The sequence below is a fragment of the Hyla sarda genome, chromosome 6, assembly GCF_029499605.1.
Source record: "Hyla sarda isolate aHylSar1 chromosome 6, aHylSar1.hap1, whole genome shotgun sequence".
Taxonomy (NCBI): Eukaryota; Metazoa; Chordata; class Amphibia; order Anura; family Hylidae; genus Hyla; species Hyla sarda.
The window spans coordinates 305,525,453-305,545,727 of record NC_079194.1 but is presented as its reverse complement, the minus strand read 5'-3'; the positions used below and the strand labels follow the sequence as shown (position 1 = coordinate 305,545,727).

The 20,275-nt window shown below is 48.0% G+C and overlaps 2 protein-coding genes and 1 non-coding gene across 4 annotated transcripts in view; 2 read left to right on the top strand and 1 right to left on the bottom strand.

Annotated features, from left to right (window-relative positions):
* IPO7 (importin 7) overlaps nt 1–13,329 on the top strand; it is a 41,878-nt gene extending 28,549 nt beyond the window's left edge. For both annotated transcript variants that reach the window (XM_056528003.1, XM_056528004.1), the window contains exons 12-25: nt 1,084–1,200; nt 1,655–1,744; nt 1,869–2,034; nt 2,417–2,577; nt 4,765–4,893; nt 5,112–5,178; nt 5,259–5,384; nt 6,260–6,357; nt 6,991–7,086; nt 8,349–8,569; nt 8,659–8,864; nt 9,923–10,126; nt 10,741–10,857; nt 11,877–13,329. In XM_056528003.1, coding sequence (XP_056383978.1) covers nt 1,084–1,200; nt 1,655–1,744; nt 1,869–2,034; nt 2,417–2,577; nt 4,765–4,893; nt 5,112–5,178; nt 5,259–5,384; nt 6,260–6,357; nt 6,991–7,086; nt 8,349–8,569; nt 8,659–8,864; nt 9,923–10,126; nt 10,741–10,857; nt 11,877–11,974 — 1,896 coding nt within the window. In that variant the 3' untranslated portion in view covers nt 11,975–13,329. The remainder of the gene's footprint in view (nt 1–1,083; nt 1,201–1,654; nt 1,745–1,868; nt 2,035–2,416; nt 2,578–4,764; nt 4,894–5,111; nt 5,179–5,258; nt 5,385–6,259; nt 6,358–6,990; nt 7,087–8,348; nt 8,570–8,658; nt 8,865–9,922; nt 10,127–10,740; nt 10,858–11,876) is intronic.
* Nucleotides 1–20,275, bottom strand: part of TMEM41B (transmembrane protein 41B) — a 190,174-nt gene that overhangs the window by 75,083 nt on the left and 94,816 nt on the right. The window lies entirely within an intron of this gene.
* LOC130277824 (small nucleolar RNA SNORA23) lies at nt 4,244–4,425 on the top strand. Its single transcript, XR_008845589.1, has one exon. It is a non-coding gene; the product is annotated as a small nucleolar RNA SNORA23 (small nucleolar RNA).

Genomic DNA, 20,275 nt, shown 5'->3' with positions numbered 1-20,275 from the left:
GTATACCGTCCTGTCCTCTATACATGAACCCGGGACCCCCTGGGGGAGATGATTGGGGTCTGACCTCTGTATACCGTCCTGTCCTCTATACATAAACCCCGGACCCCATGGGGGAGATGATTGGGGTCTGACCTCTGTATACAGTCCTGTCCTCTATACATGAACCCCGGACCCCCTGGGGGAGATGATTGGGGTCTGACCTCTGTATACTGTCCTGTCCTCTATACATAAACCTCGGACCCCCTGGGGGAGATGATTGGGGTCTGACCTCTGTATACTGTCCTGTCCACTATACATAAACCCCGGACCCCCTGGGGGAGATGATTGGGATCTGACCTCCTGTATACTGTCCTGTCCTCTATACATGAACCCTGGACCCCCATGGGAGAGATGATTGGGGTCTGACCTCTGTATACCGTCCTGTCCTCTATACATGAACCCCGGACCCCCTGGGGGAGATGATTGGGGTCTGACCTCTGTATACTGTCCTGTCCTCTATACATAAACCTCGGACCCCCTGGGGAGATGATTGGGGTCTGAGCTCTGTATACCGTCCTGTCCTCTATACATAAACCTCGGACCCCCTGGGGGAGATGATTGGGGTCTGACCTCTGTATACTGTCCTGTCCACTATACATAAACCCCGGACCCCCTGGGGGAGATGATTGGGATCTGACCTCCTGTATACTGTCCTGTCCTCTATACATGAACCCTGGACCCCCATGGGAGAGATGATTGGGGTCTGACCTCTGTATACCGTCCTGTCCTCTATACATGAACCCCGGACCCCCTGGGGGAGATGATTGGGGTCTGACCTCTGTATACTGTCCTGTCCTCTATACATAAACCTCGGACCCCCTGGGGAGATGATTGGGGTCTGAGCTCTGTATACCGTCCTCTATACATGAACCCCGGACCCCCTGGGGGAGATGATTGGGGGTCTGACCTCTGTATACCGTCCTTTCCTCTATACATGAACCCCGGACCCCCTGGGGGAGATGATTGGGGGTCTGACCTCTATATACCGTCCTTTCCTCTAGGTCTCACATTACGCTTCAGTTTTCCTTTCTCTATTTTCCGCAGGTTTTGCAGAAGACGATGGGATTTTGTTATCAGATTCTAACTGAGCCGACGGCGGACCCCCGGAAGAAGGACGGGGCCCTCCACATGATCGGCTCCCTGGCCGAAATCCTGCTGAAGGTAGGTGGGGCTGGTAGTTAGATCATCCCAACTATTACTCCTATCATCCATATCTATTGCAGTGTTTCCCCAACCAGTGCGCCTCCAGGTGCTGCAAAACTACAACTCCCAGCATGCCCGGACAGCCAACAGCTGGAGGCACACTAGTTGGGATACACTGCTTTCACTATCCTTGGCCTGGCTGGAAGCCCAATAAGGTCCCAGGATGAAACTATGTGGCTCCTGTAGATGTGGCGCAGGTTTCGAGTGTTCACTTCTAGGAGCCGATTCGCTGCCCCCCGGTGGTGGTTCTTGGAATTACGTCCATATCTGCAGTTTACACTTTCAGAATTCTCAATTACCTGATCTTATCCCTTAATAATCTCCTTATACTGTTATGTAGTCTCCCGCACGTATGATGGAGTCTCTGTCTCTTATTCACCATGAATCACTTTTGTATTTTCACCTTTTACAGAAAAAGATCTATAAGGACCAGATGGAGTTCATGCTACAGAATCACGTGTTTCCGCTGTTCAGCAGCGAGCTGGGCTACATGAGGGCGCGGGTAAGTAGTCACCGCTCCCGCCGCTGGCCGGCCTCCAAACGCTCACACCCTCCAATAGAGAAGCTTATGTGAGGGAGTCACTGCTGGTACTTGTAGTTCTCATCTCTTGTGTGTCTCTCCGCAGGCCTGCTGGGTCCTTCACTATTTCTGCGAAGTAAAGTTTAAGATCGACCAAAACCTGCAGACGGCTCTGGAGCTGACCAGACGGTGTCTCATTGATGACCAGGAGATGCCAGTGAAGGTGGAGGCCGCCATCGCCCTACAGGTTCTCATCAGCAATCAGGAAAAAGGTGCGTCCTGCGTATGGTTTTGTGTGTGTGGCGGCGGCGGCTGCCGTTCCTCTCCCTGCGTGTGGCGGCGGCGGCTGCCGTTCCTCTGCCTGCGCAGTGTAAATGTTAACTCTATTAGGACCGGCTGTGCTCCACATGTACAGATGCGCCTTGTTGTGACATGAGCGCCTCCTAGTGGTGGTTATAGCCATCACTGATTTTGTTTCTCTGGGTGTGGAAAGGAATGCAGGGGGTTTGGAGCTCTTTGTTATCCAGGATTAGAAAAACATGGTAGCCTTTTCCAGAACAGCGCCACCCTTGGGTTGTGTGTGGTATGTGGCTGTTTTATTGCCTGCCTTAAATGCATACATCGTATCTAATAATGGTGTCTGTTCCTTCTCAGCCAAGGAGTACATCGCCCCCTACATCAGACCCGTCATGCAGGCCTTGCTGCACATCATCCGGGAGACAGAGAACGATGATCTCACCAACGTGATTCAGAAGATGATCTGCGAGTACAGCGAGGAGGTGACGCCCATAGCGGTGGAGATGACGCAGCACTTGGTGAGTCTGGGGTCAGAAGGGGTCATGTAACACAAATACAGCGGTGTACTCTCTGCTTATGCTCATACGCCCTGTAGCCTGGCTTTATGTGACACATCTGCGTCTAGGAAAGCAGATCCTGAGGCTGCAGAGCGGTGTGCACAGTGTCCAGTAAAGCTGAGGCTGCAAAGCGGTGTGCACAGTGTCCAGTCTGTGTCTAGTAAAGCTGAGGCTGCAGAGCGGTGTGTACAGTGTCCAGTCTGTGTCTAGTAAAGCTGAGGCTGCAGAGCGGTGTGCACAGTGTCCAGTCTGTGTCTAGTAAAGCTGAGGCTGCAGAGCGGTGTGTACAGTGTCCAGTCTGTGTCTAGTAAAGCTGAGGCTGCAGGGCGGTGTCCAGTCTGTGTCTAGTAAAGCTGAGGCTGCAGAGCGGTGTGTACAGTGTCCAGTCTGTGTCTAGTAAAGCTGAGGCTGCAGAGCGGTGTGTACAGTGTCCAGTCTGTGTCTAGTAAAGCTGAGGCTGCAGAGCGGTGTGCAGTGTCCAGTCTGTGTCTAGTAAAGCTGAGGCTGCAGAGCGGTGTGTACAGTGTCCAGTCTGTGTCTAGTAAAGCTGAGGCTGCGGAGCGGTGTGCACAGTGTCCAGTCTGTGTCTAGTAAAGCTGAGGCTGCGGGGCGGTGTGTACAGTGTACGGTCTGTATCTAGTAAAGCTGAGGCTGCGGGGCGGTGTGCACAGTGTCCAGTCTGTGTCTAGTAAAGCTGAGGCTGCAGAGCGGTGTGCACAGTGTCCAGTCTGTGTCTAGTAAAGCTGAGGCTGCGGGGCGGTGTGTACAGTGTCCAGTCTGTGTCTAGTAAAGCTGAGGCTGCAGAGCGGTGTGCACAGTGTCCAGTCTGTGTCTAGTAAAGCTGAGGCTGCGGGGCGGTGTGCACAGTGTCCAGTCTGTGTCTAGTAAAGCTGAGGCTGCGGGGCGGTGTGCAGTGTCCAGTCTGTGTCTAGTAAAGCTGAGGCTGCGGGGCGGTGTGCAGTGTCCAGTCTGTGTCTAGTAAAGCTGAGGCTGCGGGGCGGTGTGCACAGTGTCCAGTCTGTGTCTAGTAAAGCTGAGGCTGCGGGGCGGTGTGCACAGTGTCCAGTCTGTGTCTAGTAAAGCTGAGGCTGCAGAGCGGTGTGCACAGTGTCCAGTCTGTGTCTAGTAAAGCTGAGGCTGCAGAGCGGTGTGTACAGTGTCCAGTCTGTGTCTAGTAAAGCTGAGGCTGCGGAGCGGTGTGCACAGTGTCCAGTCTGTGTCTAGTAAAGCTGAGGCTGCGGGGCGGTGTGCACAGTGTCCAGTCTGTGTCTAGTAAAGCTGAGGCTGCGGGGCGGTGTGCACAGTGTCCAGTCTGTGTCTAGTAAAGCTGAGGCTGCAGAGCGGTGTGCACAGTGTCCAGTCTGTGTCTAGTAAAGCTGAGGCTGCGGAGCGGTGTGCAGTGTCCAGTCTGTGTTTAGTAAAGCTGAGGCTGCAGAGCGGTGTGTACAGTGTCCAGTCTGTGTCTAGTAAAGCTGAGGCTGCGGAGCGGTGTGCACAGTGTCCAGTCTGTGTCTAGTAAAGCTGAGGCTGCGGGGCGGTGTGCACAGTGTCCAGTCTGTGTCTAGTAAAGCTGAGGCTGCGGGGCGGTGTGCACAGTGTCCAGTCTGTGTCTAGTAAAGCTGAGGCTGCGGGGCGGTGTGCACAGTGTCCAGTCTGTGTCTAGTAAAGCATCCGTCTGGTGTCCTGCCGGTCGGACGCTTTGCTCACACAATTCCTGCAGCCCGATATAAACAAGGAGATCATAGTATCGGTCTAGTGACGTCTCCGGACGCTCCACCCGCTGGCCGGCCTCCAAACTCTCCAACACAGCTCAGCGGAACAAGTCTTCACAGAGACCAGATTTAATGCCTTCCTAATTGTTATTTTATTTTAAATGTAATTGAATTCAGTTAATCAATTTTTTATTTATAATTTTAAGTGTGTGTATATATAATTTATATTAAATGTGTATGTGTATATATAATGTATATTAAATGTGTATGTGTATATATAATGTATATTAAATGTTTGTGTATATATAATGTATATTAAATGTTTGTGTATATATAATGTATATTAAATGTTTGTGTATATATAATGTATATTAAATGTGTGTATATAATATGTATTAAACGTATGTGTCTTATTGAATTTTTTTTTCTGTTTTAGGCGATGACTTTCAATCAGGTTATACAGACGGGTCCGGACGAGGAGGGCAGCGACGACAAAGCCGTGACCGCCATGGGGATCCTCAACACCATTGACACCCTGCTGAGTGTGGTGGAGGACCACAAGGAGGTGGGGGTCATAAAGATGGCGTAAAAAATGGCTTTGAACAACCTGTGTTTTCATTGGCTGTTGCAAAACTGTTTGTTTTGCAACAGCTGGAGAACACGTTGAATGCGTCCACTCAGATCCTCATTGACTGTTGTATGTGCCGTTATATTGTGGTTTCCCCCGTTTTCTTTGGTCATGTGACTTCCGTCCCCCGTTGACTCCATTTTTCTGTTCCTCAGATCACTCAGCAGCTGGAAGGAATCTGCCTCCAGGTCATCGGCACCGTCCTCCAGCAGCACGTACTAGGTGAGCGGGGGCCGGGTGACCTCTCCCGGGGGGTTGTGGGGGATGCTGGGAGGTGACGTCTCTCATCGTTGTCTCTATAGAGTTCTACGAGGAGATCTTCTCGCTGGCGCACAGTCTCACCTGTCAGCAGGTGTCGGCTCAGATGTGGCAGCTCCTACCGCTGGTGTTCGAGGTCTTTCAGCAGGACGGATTTGATTACTTCACAGGTAAGACCGTCATGGCGTCCGCACTGCCTCCTCTTGGGTCTTGTTTACTCCGTGCTGGATTAGATCCAGAGGAAATTGGTTTAACAAAATCTGTCTGAGCATGCTGGGAGGTGTCTTGCAACAGCTGGGGGCACACCGCTTTAAAGAGTAAGGCTATGTTCACACAGTGATAATTCTATGCAGAACGGAATATGAGCAGAATTCCTGCAGTTTTACAGAATTTGAGCAGAATTCTGAGAACATTCTAAACCTCATTATTTAAGCAAAATTTCTGGGGCGTAAATTCTGCCGTGTGAACGGGAAAGCAGAATCCGCATTCAATTCAATATGTAACAAATATTTGGTGTGAGCAGAATTTTCAGGAGGAATATTTCCTGCACAGAATTTCTGCCGTGGGAACAAAGGCTTAGGGGGATTTTAATTTTAGAGCAAACATTTGCGCCATGCGACGCCTATTGTGCAGGCGATTGGTTTTCCCACTTGCTGCGCAAAACTTATGTTGCCCACGTCACTTTATAAATTTGCACAAATCACAGTAAGTCCCCGGATAGTGCAAAAAAGGCTGAAAATCGCACATTCCTATGCCAGCCGGTCACATTTGCGCACAAATTTATGTTTGCACAGGTGATAAATTCAGCGCTGTTCACACCGCCTGGCAGCGCACAGCTAAGTGTATCGGAGACGACATAATAGCACAAAACTAGATCATTACATTGAAAATGAAGAACCTACTTTGTGCACAATTTTGAACGTGTGCGCCAGTTAATTCCCCTCTTACTGAGCGGTATTGTGGTGTTTACGAAAAATGTGTCTGAGCAAAGAGTTAAATGTGCGCCAGCGAGAACACGATACTGACCGTGTGTCCTGACCCACAGATATGATGCCTCTGCTGCACAACTACGTCACCGTGGACACAGACACCCTCCTGTCCGACACAAAGTATCTGGAGATGATCTACAGTATGTGCAAAAAGGTAGGTGGGATGGGGGGGGTAATGTACAGTGTGTATAAAGGTGGGGGGTGTCGTGTACAGTGTGTATAAAGGTGGGGGGGGGGGTGTCGTGTACAGTGTGTATAAAGGTGGGGGGGATGGGGGGGGGGTGTCATGTACGGTGGGTGGGATGGGGGGGCCCTGGGAGTCATGTCCAGTGTGTATAAAGGTGGGGGGGGGGGGGGGGTCATGTACAGTAGGTGTGTATAAAGGTGGGGGGGATGGGGGGGGTCATGTACGTTGGGTGGGATGGGGGGGGGGGGGCCCATGGGGTCATGTCCGGTGTGTATAAAGGTGGGTGGGATGGGGGGGGGGTCATGTACGGTGGGTGGGATGGGGGGGGGGGGGGTCATGTACAGTAGGTGTGTATATAGGTCGCACACAATGTTGCTAGCATCCGAGACAATATCAAGTGACCATATGCCATGATAAATCCATAATGGAGTCTCCCTTTATATCTCCTCTTATACATAAGTAAAGATAAAATACACCTACTCCTCTCTGCGAGCTGGTCCGGTCTTATTGTGCTGTGTCTGTAGACTTGTCCGGTCTACCTTTATACTCTTGTTTCTTGCTTATTCTGCCGTTTTCTCACCCGACGTGTTTCGCTCTTAGGTGCTCACTGGTGTCGCCGGGGAAGACGCCGAATGTCACGCGGCAAAACTACTAGAAGTTGTCATCTTACAGTGTAAGGGACGTGGGATCGACCAGGTGAGTGATACACACACTATGTATGGGCACCGTCTTAGCATAGCCAGGGTGCCTCCAGCTGTTGTGAAACTACAACTCCCAGCATGCTTGGAAATGTAGTTTTGCAACAGCGGTCAAATATTTCACATAATTGTCGGCAAACAGAGATCTCTCCCCATCCCCACATACTCTTGTACATGTATTCTGCAGGGGGGCACTTGTCCGACCTTCTCTCCTCTGACATAGTCATCAAATCTACAATCCATTGTACACACAGATAATTGTTTCCCAACCAGTGTGCCTCCAGCTGTTGCAAAACTAAAGCTCCCAGTATGAAGGCAGTTTAGGCATGCAGGGAGATGTAGTTTTGCAACGGTGGCCAAATATTTCACATACCTATCAGCCAACAGCAATTTCTCTCACCTCATACACAAGCATATGAATTCTGCAGAAGGACACTTGCCTGACTCTTCTCTACTCTGAAATGCAGAATCAAGTCATGAGGTCATTGTACACATAGATCAGTGGTTTTAACCAAGGGTGCCTCCTGCTGTTGCAAAACTACAACTCCCAACATGCACTCCTCATCCCCTGCATACACTAGCACATGTATTCTGCAGGGGGACACTTGCCTGACCCTTCTCTCCTCTGACATCCAGAGTCAGAGAGTCAAGAGGCCATCGTACACACAGATCAGGGTTTTCCTGTTGCATAACTACAACTCCCAGCATGCTTGGAGAAAGCCACAGGTTGTCTGGGCATGTTCAGAGTTGTAGTTTTGCAACAGCTGCCAAATGTTTCACATACCTGATCTCTTCCCATCCCCATATACACTCATACATGTATTCTGCAGGGGGCACTTGCTCGACCTTCTCTCCTCCTGACATCTAGACAGAAAGTCGAAAGTACACACAGATCGGGGTCTCCCAACCAGTGTGCCTCCAGCTGTTGTAAAACTACAACTCCCAGCTTATCCAGACATCCATATGTACACTTGTATATGTATTCTGCAGAGGGACACTTGCCCGACCTTCTCTCCTCTGACATCCAGAGTCAACAGAGTAGAGAGGCCATTGTACACATAGATCAGTGTTTACCAACCAGGGTGCCTTCAGCTGTTGCAAAACTACAACTCGCAGCATGCCCGGACAGCCAACGGCTGTCCGGGCATGCTGGGAGTTGTAGTTTTGCAACAGCTGGAGGCACACTGGTTAGGGAAACACCGTCTTAGTGATGTTTCCTGTAGTCATGTCTCATCAGCTCTTGTCCTATTTGTCGCGCAGGTCATCCCGTTATTTGTTGAAGCCGCTCTGGAGAGGCTGACCCGGGAAGTGAAGACGAGCGAGCTGCGGACGATGTGCCTCCAGGTGGCCATAGCCGCCCTGTACTACAGCCCTCCCCTCCTCCTCAACACCCTAGAGAACCTGCGCTTCCCCAACACGGTGGAGCCGGTCACCAACCACTTCATCAAGCAGTGGCTGAACGACGTGGACTGTTTCTTAGGGTGAGCGTCCGTGGACAGGTGGGCGGAGCTTATATCCCGGGCCGCTGTACAATGTATAACTAACATGAGCCGTTCTCCTCCCGATGCAGGTTACACGATCGTAAGATCTGCGTCCTGGGACTTTGCGCTCTTATAGAACTCGATCAGAGGCCCCAGGTGTTGGCGGAGATCTCCACGCAGATCCTGCCGGCGTTCATCCTCCTATTCAACGGTCTGAAGAGAGCTTACGCCTGCCATGCAGAGCAAGAGAACGACAGCGACGACGACGAGGATGGCGAGGAGGAAGACGAGGCCGGTAAGGAGCCGCAGTTTTAACCCCTAAATTCCCATTTAGTTACATTTACATAATTGGAGTTGTTTCCTGTTTAACCCCTTACAGACCGTTTTTTTTTGCACTATATTTTTTTCCTCCTTACCTTTTTAAAATCATAAGCCTTTCAATTTTGCACCTAAAATCCATACGATGGCTTATTTTTTTGCGCCACCAATTCTACTTTGTAATGACGTCAGTAATTTTATCCGAAAATCTACGACTAAACGGAAAACAAAAATCATTGTGCGACAAAATTGAAGAAAAAACGCCATTTTGTAAATTTTGGGGGTTTCCGTTTCTACGCCGTACATTTTTCGGTAACAATGACACCTTATCTTTATTCTGTAGATCCATACGGTTAAAATGATCCCCTACTTATATACGTTTGATTTTGTCGCACTTCTGGAAAAAATCATAACTACATGCAGGAAAATTACTATGTTGAAAATGACCCCTATAACTTTTTTACGTTTCCACGAACAGGGCGGTATGAGGGCTCACTTTTTTGCGCCGTGATCTGAAGTATTTAGCGGTACCGTTTTTGTATTGATCAGACTTTTTTTATCGCTTTTTATTCATTTTTTCATAATCCTAAATTATCAAACTGACTGGACCACCATGGATTGTTAAAATGTCCCTTGAGACACCGCTGTAAACTTTAAACAGCGGCGATTTAAAGTGTTAATAGCTGGCCGCGGCAATCGCTGCATGTCTATTAACGCCGGCCCCCAGCTACAGGAATCGGCTAGGGCTGGTCGGTATGACGCGGGCTTGAGTCGGGAACTTGCACCATACAACTGTTGCCATCTCAGGACAAGCCGGCTTATTGACGATCTAATGGAGCAATGTAACACGATAGTATTACATTGGTCTGTATAAGCAATTGAGCGATTGCTTATACACATCCTCTAGATCAGTGTTTCCCAACCAAGGTACATCCAGCTTCAAAACTATTAACTCTCCCAGCAGCTTCTTATAGTCAGACGTCAGTGTCTGATGTGGCATCTTCCTTATTTATTAATAATTAATTTGGATTCCAGAACTCGGTAGCGATGAAGACGACATCGATGAGGATGGGCAGGAATACCTGGAGATGTTGGCCAAGCAGGCGGGAGAGGACGGGGACGACGACGACTGGGAGGAAGACGACGCTGAGGAGACGGCGCTCGAGGGTTACGCGACTCTGATAGATGATGAAGATAATCCCGTAGACGAATATCAGATATTTAAAGCTATATTTCAGAGTAAGTGATGAGGATACTGTACGGCCTCATTGAGCTAGTGTCGGGGTTATCCAATGGGTTAAAGTATACCTCAGTGTACTGCCATCTGTTGCAAAACTACAACTCCCAGCATGCACTCCCTGTCCCCATATACACTCATACATGTATTCTGCAGGGGGGCACTTGCCCGACCTTCTCTCCTCTGACATCCAGAGTCAAAAGGCCATCGTACACATAGATCAGTGTTTCCCAATCAGGGTGCCCCCAGCTGTTGCAAAACTACGACTCCCAGCATACACTGGCACATGTATTCAGCAGGGGAACACTTGCCCGACCCTTCTCTCCTCTGACATATAGAGTCAAGAGGTAATTGTACCCACAGTGTTTTCCAACCAGGTTGCATCAAGCTGTGCTAAACTACAACTCCCAGTAGGCCCGGGAGTTGTAGTTTGCTAACAGCTGGGGACACCCTGGTTGGAAAACACTGCTCTAACCCTAATCCTATACACTAAGGAGCACCTGCAGCACAGACTAAAGTAATTAATGGCTGAGCTGCCTGTTTTCGGGTTGGGCCGTGTTTACCGTAAATTCACCCTGCGCTAATCTTCACGCTGTGTCTGTGCTTTTTCTCGTAGAGCTGCAGGGACAGGACCCGGCCTGGTATCAAACTCTCACACAAGGACTAAATGAAGAACAAGGGAAACAGTTACAAGACATTGCCACGCTGGCGGATCAGAGGCGGGCGGCTCACGGTAAGGGGGCGCGCCAATCGTAAAATAAGGAAAATAAAAAGGTCTAATGCAAAGTACAAACCGGAGGGTCTGAACGGCGACAGTTTTTTAGGAATAAATTTAAACCTATTTTGTAATATTCATTATAGACTGAAGCAAATGTATCAATATAGACAGTTTAGCCACGACAAACGCAAAAAATGTGCATCTATAGACCTAGATGAGGAAGAATCCATAATATACTGCAGGTTCTATCTAGGGAAGTTGAAGGGGTCCTCCGGAGGGGAAAACAAATTAACTGTTGACATAAACTCACACAGGTTTTGAAATTATATCTATTTTAAAATCGGAAGCCTTCCAGTACTGATCAGCTGCTGTATACCCTGGGGGAGTCATGTAGTCCTTCCTGTACTGATTAGCTGCTGTATGTCCTGGAGGCGTCGTGTATACTTTCCAGTACTGATCAGCTGCTGTATGTCCTGGAGGAGTCATGTAGTCCTTCCAGTACTGATCAGCTGCTGTATACCCTGGGGGAGTCATGTAGTCCTTCCTGTACGGATTAGCTGCTGTATGTCCTGGAGGAGTCATGTAGTCCTTCCAGTACTGATCAGCTGCTGTATGTCCTGGAGGAGTCATGTAGTCTTTCCAGTACCTGGCTGTTTATTTTGGAGGAAGTCATGTAGTTCTTTCATTCTGACCAGTGCTCTCTGCTGCGACTTCTGTCCATGTCAAGAACTGTACAGAGTTGAAGCAAATTTCCCATTGGAGAGCACTTTGATCATACTGGAAAGACTTCAAGACTTCTTCTTCCAGGACATACATCAGCTGATTTGTAATTTTCCCCCTCCGGGGTGCCCCTTTTTAAAGCAAGTTTTATGTAAGACTGACTTCATTTTGTTATAATTTAGATCCTTTTGTACTGTTCCTCTATAACACCAACCTTCTGCCATGTGTTATAAGTCTCGCGCCCGTTCTGTCGCGGTGATGGCGACGTCTGTGTTTTGTGGTGTTGTTTACAGATTTTCTCTTTTTCTTTGTAGAATCCAAAATGATTGAGAAGCACGGAGGCTACAAGTTCAACGCCCCAGTTGTGCCAAGTTCCTTTAATTTTGGCGGCCCAGCCCCCGGAATGAACTGAGCTCTCGTCTCCTTTCCTGCTAACGTGTGACTGATTGTAGTGAGAAAAGCTTGTGTTCCTCCCGATAGCGGATCCAGAAGCGGCTCATGTTCTGAACTCTGACCTAGGATTCTGGAGAGTGAGAGAGACGCCACATCCTGCGCCTCGGCCCGGGGACAGCAAACACGGGGGGTTCTTTATATACAGATTTTTTTTTTTATTTACTTTTTTTCCTTTTGTATTTTTGTTTCTCAGCTTCTTTCTGAGACATGAAGCCTCTCGGGGGGTAGATGTCATGGCGGCAGATTTTTTTTTTTCTTTTTTTTCTTTTCCCTCTTTTTCCCCCACGATCTGGTTGGACGTGCGGGGACTATCCTGTCACAACTCACGAGGGCCAATTTTACTTCACCGGTTTTAGTGTCTTTAGCCTGTCCCACATTTGTTGCCTCCATCCATGTTCATTCTTTTATTGTACAAAACAAAAAAACTGAAAAAAAAAAAGTTTGGGAGGCAAATGAATTGTAGCCTTAGTTTAGGCGACTTTCCCGATCGGATAAACTGCGCCGGTCCTGATGTAGAATGTCGGACACTTGTAGCACTACACAAAATAACGATGAATTATGGGAAATCTTTACAGCACTTTTATACATCACCTTCCCGCTTGGTGTAAAAATAATAAATAAAAATTACAAAAAAATGAGAATTTGGAAACAGAATTTTCAGCGTCTGCGTTTGAAGGGACCTGGACGGTATGGAGGATAGTTTTGCGCAGTTCTGTTTTCTTGGCTCTGTGCCGGAGTCGCTCCCTGGATGTGACTTGAATTTGGTCATGGGGGGGGGATGGGGTTCATTGCTGCTACCATTTGGCGACGCCCTCTGTCCTTTTTTTGGGTTTTTTTTTCTTCACTTTTTCCTAAGACCTCTGCGGTGTATGATTCCATTTGGATACAGAGCAGCGCGGTCCTGCGGGGGCGCGGAGACGGCCTCCATCTTCTGACGCATGTTATCATTGGACATGAATCTCTACTCTCAAAGAGTTTGAAGTGTGTGGATGAAACATCTGTATATGCAATCTATTAAAAAAAGATATCAAGATGAATTTGGCTAAGTCCTGCCTCCGGCTCATTCTCTGGTGCGGGGCCCGGTGCGCCTCCTATTTACTTCCCCACAATGTTTGGGCACCAGTTGCCCTGGTCACACGTCACCTTCTTGCTCCTCACACGTGTAACTTCTCTCACCTTGGCCCTTGGTCGCCTTTTGCGCTGCCGCCACTTTCCATACTAATAACTAAAGGATTTCAGTCATTTTTACAGATTTCTGCCGTGTCCTAGTGATCAGAAGTGGGAATAAGGCTCATGGGGGAGGGGATTCCAAAATGGTTTCTAATCAGTTGGTGCCAAAAGGTTATACAGATTTGTACAGTGTTTCTAAATAAAAATCTAAAGCCTTCTAACACTTAATAGCTGCTGTATGCTCCACGGGAAGTCATGTAGTCTTTCCAGTACTTATCAGCTGCTGTATGTTCTGGAGGAGTCATGTAGTCTTTCTAGTACTGATCAGCTGCTGTATGTCCTGGAGGAGTCATGTAGTCTTTCCAGTACTTATCAGCTGCTGTATGTCCTGGAGGAATCATGTAGTCTTTCCAGTACTTATCAGCTGCTGTATGTCCTGGAGGAGTCATGTAGTCTTTCCAGTACTCATCAGCTGCTGTATGTCCTGGAGGAGTCATGTAGTCTTTCCAGTACTTATCAGCTGCTGTATGTCCGGGAGGAGTCATGTAGTCTTTCCAGTACTTATCAGCTGCTGTATGTCCTGGAGGAGTCATGTAGTCTTTTCAGTGCACTCTGCAGTCTGACGGGAAAGACTACCTGACTTCCTCCATACAATGGCTGATAACTATTGAAAATCTTCAGTTTTTTGCAGAATTTTGTCACCATTTGATTTGAAAACATGTTTCCCTCCAGAGTACTCCTTTAAAGGTTGTGCTTGGCTTTATAATGGTCTGTGTTAAAGGGGTACTCCACTGGAAAACTTTTACTTTCTGGCATCAGAAAAAACAGTTTTGTAAATTGCTTCCATTTAAAAATCCTAATCCTTCCAGTACTTATAAACTGCTGTATGCTCCACAGGAAGTTCTTTTCTTTTTGGATTTCCTTTCTTTCTGACCACAGTGCTCTCTGCTGACACCTCTGTCCATGTCAGGATCTGTCCAGAGCAGGAGAAAATCCCCATAACAAGCCTATCCTGCTCTGGACAGTTCTTGATACAGACAGGTGTCAGCAGAGAGCACTGTGGTCAGACAGTAAATAAATAAAGAACTTCCTCTGTAGTATACAACAGCTGATAACTACTGGAAGGATTAAGATTTTAAATAGAAGTAATTTACAAATCTGTTTAACTTTCTGGAACCAGTTGATTTAAAGAAAAAAAAAATAATTCCAGGAGAAGTACTCCTGTAGGTTTGTCTCACGTCAGACGTGCACTAAAAAAGTGTCTAAACACTGATCGCTGATTTGTTCAAAAAAACAGCACCACCCCTATCCTCAGGTTATGTGCGGTATTGCAGCTCAGTTCTATTGAAGTGAATGAAGCAGAGTTCTAATAATGTAAACAACCTGCAAACAGGGGTGGCGCTGTTTTTCTATTCCTGGATAACTATATATAATATATATATTCAATTTATTGATTAAACTATGACCTTGTCATATTTGGGACCGCCTACTGGACTCCTAAGAATATAAAGATATGACAAGTTATACTGAATGTTTTCTTACGATATATATTAAACTTGTAATTTGACTGAAGTCCCCGCTCTTTCTTCTTTTAAAGGGGTACTCTACTGCCCCAGCATTCGGAACATTTAGTTCTGAATGCTTGATGCGGGATGCTGGGGTTATGTCATGGCCACGCCACAACCACCAAAGCCCTCACCCAGCTTTTGGAACTAAATGTTTAAAATGCTCGGGCAATAGAGTACCCCCTTTAAGAGTCCAGTGAATTCTCACTCAGTGATAGTACTGATTTATCCTGAATCTTTACCCACAGATATATAATCTGCTCCAGAACACGATGATACTAAAGATGGGCTCATGTGGTCGCCCCCATCAGCAGGATTTACCCCATGATGCCTCTTGGTCAGGTGCCCTCATTTGCAAATATGGAGCTGCCACATTCACATCTTGTAGATTTTGTGATGTCGTGGTCTAAAGACGTGTACTAAATTGCATAAAACTAAACCTGAAAAACCTTACTACAGTCTACGTGCAGCCTTAACCCCTTAAAGTCCAGGCCAATTTTAATTTTTGCACTTTTTTCCTCCTTCCCTTTTCAAATAATCATAACTCTTCCTGTGGCCCTCCTCTTCCTCTAGGCTCCTCCTTCCTCCAGTGTCTTCCCCATGACTCTTCCTCCAGGCTCCTCTCCTCCCCCCCCCTCTCTTCATGATGCTTCCTGTGGCCCTCCTCTTCCTCTAGGCTCCTTCCTCCAGTGTCTCCCCTCCCTCATGACTCTAACTGTGGCCCTCCTCTTCCTCTAGGCTCCTTCCTACTGTGTCTCTCCTCCCTCATGACTCTTCCTGTGGCCCTCCTCTTCCTGTGACCCCCCTTCTTCCTCCAGTGTCTCTCCTCCCTCATGACTCTTCCTGTGGCCCTCCTCTTCCTCTAGGCTCCTTCCTCCAGTGTCTCCCCTCCCTCATGACTCTTCCTGTGGCCCTCCTCTTCCTCTAGGCTCCTTCCTACAGTGTCTCTCCTCCCTCATGACTCTTCCTGTGGCCCTCCTCTTCCTGTGACCCCCCTTCTTCCTCCAGTGTCTCTCCTCCCTCATGACTCTTCCTGTGGCCCTCCTCTTCCTCTAGGCTCCTTCCTACTGTGTCTCTCCTCCCTCATGACTCTTCCTGTGGCCCTCCTCTTCCTGTGACCCCCCTTCTTCCTCCAGTGTCTCTCCTCCCTCATGACTCTTCCTGTGGCCCTCCTCTTCCTCTAGGCTCCTTCCTCCAGTGTCTCCCCTCCCTCATGACTCTTCCTGTGGCCCTCCTCTTCCTCTAGGCTCCTTCCTACAGTGTCTCTCCTCCCTCATGACTCTTCCTGTGGCCCTCCTCTTCCTGTGACCCCCCTTCTTCCTCCAGTGTCTCTCCTCCCTCATGACTCTTCCTGTGGCCCTCCTCTTCCTCTAGGCTCCTTCCTCCAGTGTCTCCCCTCCCTCATGACTCTTCCTGTGGCCCTCCTCTTCCTCTAGGCTCCTTCCTCCAGTGTCTCCCCTCCCTCATGACTCTTCCTGTGGCCTTCCTCTAGGCTCCTTCCTCCAGTGTCTCCCCTCCCTCATGACTCTTCCTGTGGCCCGCCTCTTCTTCCAGTATTGTCCTTTTCTCCAGTCTAGTGAGTGATTTCTTATAATCTTTGTACAGTTTCACTAGTCACACAGTAATGTCTATTCACATGCAGTAAGAAGATTTTATCCTTTTAATAGGTTAAAGTCGTTCTGTTTGGTAAAAACTCATTAAACATGTGAATTGTAATAAAATAAATTAAATAAAATTATCCCCCAAAAGCCACATAACTGTCCTAGTGATGGGGGCTGTGGTTTTAGCAGTTCTTGTGGCCGTCAGTGTGAATTCCCATATTGTACCTTTTATATTTTTACTGCTCCTATAAATAAAACCTTGCAGATAATATTTTGTACCTGTAGCTCCTGTGTAGAGGGGTCCCCATAGTTACAGATGAAGCCTTTATAGTCTGGCAGGTTAAGGGTCTATTCACACGTACAGTATCCTGCGCACATTTGATGATGATCACCCTAAATATACAACTACAGCCAAGAGACATGACTGCAGGATCAGACTACGCTGATCCAGAGTATATATACATACATATATATTATGTGAAGTAAGTGCTAATGATGATATACTAAGCTATTACTAAGGAAGTATATAGAATACTGCGGAGAGACTGAGGAGTCATTTCAATACTTTGTGAACAGGTTGTGTCGCCCTTTGTCTCCCGAATTTATCAAAGGTCCTTATTGTCTGTGTGAGCAGGTTGTCTCCCCAGTGGGAGTTTTTCCCCTTGTTTTTAATGTATTGGTAAAGGGGTACTCCGCTGCTCAGCATTTGGAACAAACTGTTCCGAATGCTGGAGCCTGTGCCAGGAGTTCAATGTCATAGCCCCGCCCCCTCAATGCAAGTCTATGGGAGGGGGCGTGACTGCTTTCAGGTCTCTGTGATTGTGTGTATGCAGCAGAGTTGGGTGTGTGACTGTGCAGCAGAGCTGAGTGTGTGTGACTGTGTATGCAGCAGAGCTGTGTGTAACTGTGTATGCAGCAGACCGGAGTGCGTGACTGTGTGTATATGTAGCAGACCTGAGTGCGTGACTGTGTGTATGCAGCAGACCTGAGTGCGTGACTGTGTGTATGCAGCAGACCTGAGTGCGTGACTGTGTGTATGCAGCAGACCTGAGTGCGTGACTGTGTGTGTATATGCAGCAGAGCTGAGTGTGTGACTGTGTATGGTCATGCATACACAATAATCACACATTCAGCTCTGCTCCATACACAGGCCACACACTAATTTCTGCTACATGCACATGATCACACACTCAGCTCTGGTACATGTACACAGTGTTTACCAACCAGGGTGCCTCCAGCTGTTGCAAAACTGCAACTCCCAGCATGTCAAGTTTTGCAACACTTGGAGGCAGATTGGTCGGTAAAACTGATATAGATTGTAAAACACAGAGAAAAAGAAACACAGCCACCATTTATATTTTGATCTACTTGCTTCTCAGCATAAATTCAAAAACTAACAAGTTGTAGTGTTTGAGGTGGTGGTCTCCGTCCGGCGTTACGCCAGTGTCAGGTTAGGGACCCACTCTAAATAGGTGGCCTTGACGTGGCGAGTGGGCTTGTACTTTTTGATCAAAATGTATAATAACAACCTGTTGTGTTTGAATTTATGCTGAGAAGCAAATAAATCAAAATGCAAATGGCGGATGTGCGGCTGTTCCTCTATTTTTGTTACTGATATAGAGGTAAGGGGACAGATTGTTTAGAAAAAGTGACTTTTTTTTTTTTTAAACCCAGACATTGTACTTAATAGAGTTATGATTTTACTATTGTGCAGAGTTTTGTTTGGCGCGCACTTCTGCTCCAGCACTTCTAGCTATGTGAGCAGTGTACAGCGGGAAAATGTTGTGACGTGAGGGGGGCGTTTCTACATTTGCGCAAAATTTATTAAAGGACGTGCGCAATTTCTGTACATTTTTAGCAAGAGTGTAAATAAGAAGCAGTGTAAAGGGATAGATCTGTGTCTACAATAGACGCCTAATGATAAGTGTCCAGGGAGTATTACAGCAGTACAGAGTATTACAGGAGTGTGAGGGGAGATATATAGGGGGGTCCACAGCAGTGCAGAGTATTACAGGAGTGTGAGGAGAGATATATAGGGGGTCCACAGCAGTGCAGAGTATTACAGGAGTGTGAGGGGAGATATATAGGGGGGTCCACAGCAGTGCAGAGTATTACAGGAGTGTGAGGGGAGATATATAGGGGGGTCCACAGCAGTGCAGAGTATTACAGGAGTGTGAGGGGAGATATATAGGGGGGTCCACAGCAGTGCAGAGTATTACAGGAGTGTGAGGGGAGATATATAGGGGGGTCCACAGCAGTACAGAGTATTACAGGAGTGTGAGGAGAGATATATAGGGGGTCCACAGCAGTGCAGAGTATTACAGGAGTGTGAGGAGAGATATATAGGGGGTCCACAGCAGTGCAGAGTATTACAGGAGTGTGAGGGGAGATATATAGGGGGGTCCACAGCAGTGCAGAGTATTACAGGAGTGTGAGGGGAGATATATAGGGGGGTCCACAGCAGTGCAGAGTATTACAGGAGTGTGAGGGGAGATATATAGGGGGGTCCACAGCAGTGCAGAGTATTACAGGAGTGTGAGGGGAGATATATAGGGGGGTCCACAGCAGTGCAGAGTATTACAGGAGTGTGAGGGGAGATATATAGGGGGGTCCACAGCAGTACAGAGTATTACAGGAGTGTGAGGGGAGATATAGGGAGTATTACAGCAGTACAGAGTATTACAGGAGTGTGAGGGGAGATATATAGGGGGTCCACAGCAGTACAGAGTATTACAGGAGTGTGAGGGGAGATATAGGGGGGGGGGTCCACAGCAGTACAGAGTATTACAGGAGTGTGAGGGGAGATATATAGGGGGGTCCACAGCAGTGCAGAGTATTACAGGAGTGTGAGGGGAGATATATAGGGGGGTCCACAGCAGTACAGAGTATTACAGGAGTGTGAGGGGAGATATAGGGGGTCCACAGCAGTACAGAGTATTACAGGAGTGTGAGGGGAGATATATAGGGGGGGGGGGGGTCCACAGCAGTACAGAGTATTACAGGAGTGTGAGGGGAGATATATATAGGGGGTCCACAGCAGTACAGAGTATTACAGGAGTGTGAGGGGAGATATATAGGGGGGTCCACAGCAGTGCAGAGTATTACAGGAGTGTGAGGGGAGATATATAGGGGGGTCCACAGCAGTACAGAGTATTACAGGAGTGTGAGGGGAGATATATAGGGGGGTCCACAGCAGTACAGAGTATTACAGGAGTGTGAGGGGAGATATATAGGGGGGGGGGTCCACAGCAGTACAGAGTATTACAGGAGTGTGAGGGGAGATATATATAGGGGGTCCACAGCAGTACAGAGTATTACAGGAGTGTGAGGGGAGATATATAGGGGGGTCCACAGCAGTACAAAGTATTACAGGAGTGTGAGGGGAGATATATAGGGGGGGGGGGGTCCACAGCAGTACAGAGTATTACAGGAGTGTGAGGGGAGATATATAGGGGGGTCCACAGCAGTACAGAGTATTACAGGAGTGTGAGGGGAGATATAGGGGGGGTCCACAGCAGTACAGAGTATTACAGGAGTGTGAGGGGAGATATATAGGGGGTCCACAGCAGTACAGAGTATTACAGGAGTGTGAGGGGAGATATATAGGGGGGTCCACAGCAGTACAGAGTATTACAGGAGTGTGAGGGGAGATATATAGGGGGGGGGGTCCACAGCAGTACAGAGTATTACAGGAGTGTGAGGGGAGATATATATAGGGGGGTCCACAGCAGTACAGAGTATTACAGGAGTGTGAGGGGAGATATATAGGGGGGTCCACAGCAGTACAGAGTATTACAGGAGTGTGAGGGGAGATATATAGGGGGGGGGGGGTCCACAGCAGTACAGAGTATTACAGGAGTGTGAGGGGAGATATATAGGGGGGGTCCACAGCAGTACAGAGTATTACAGGAGTGTGAGGGGGAG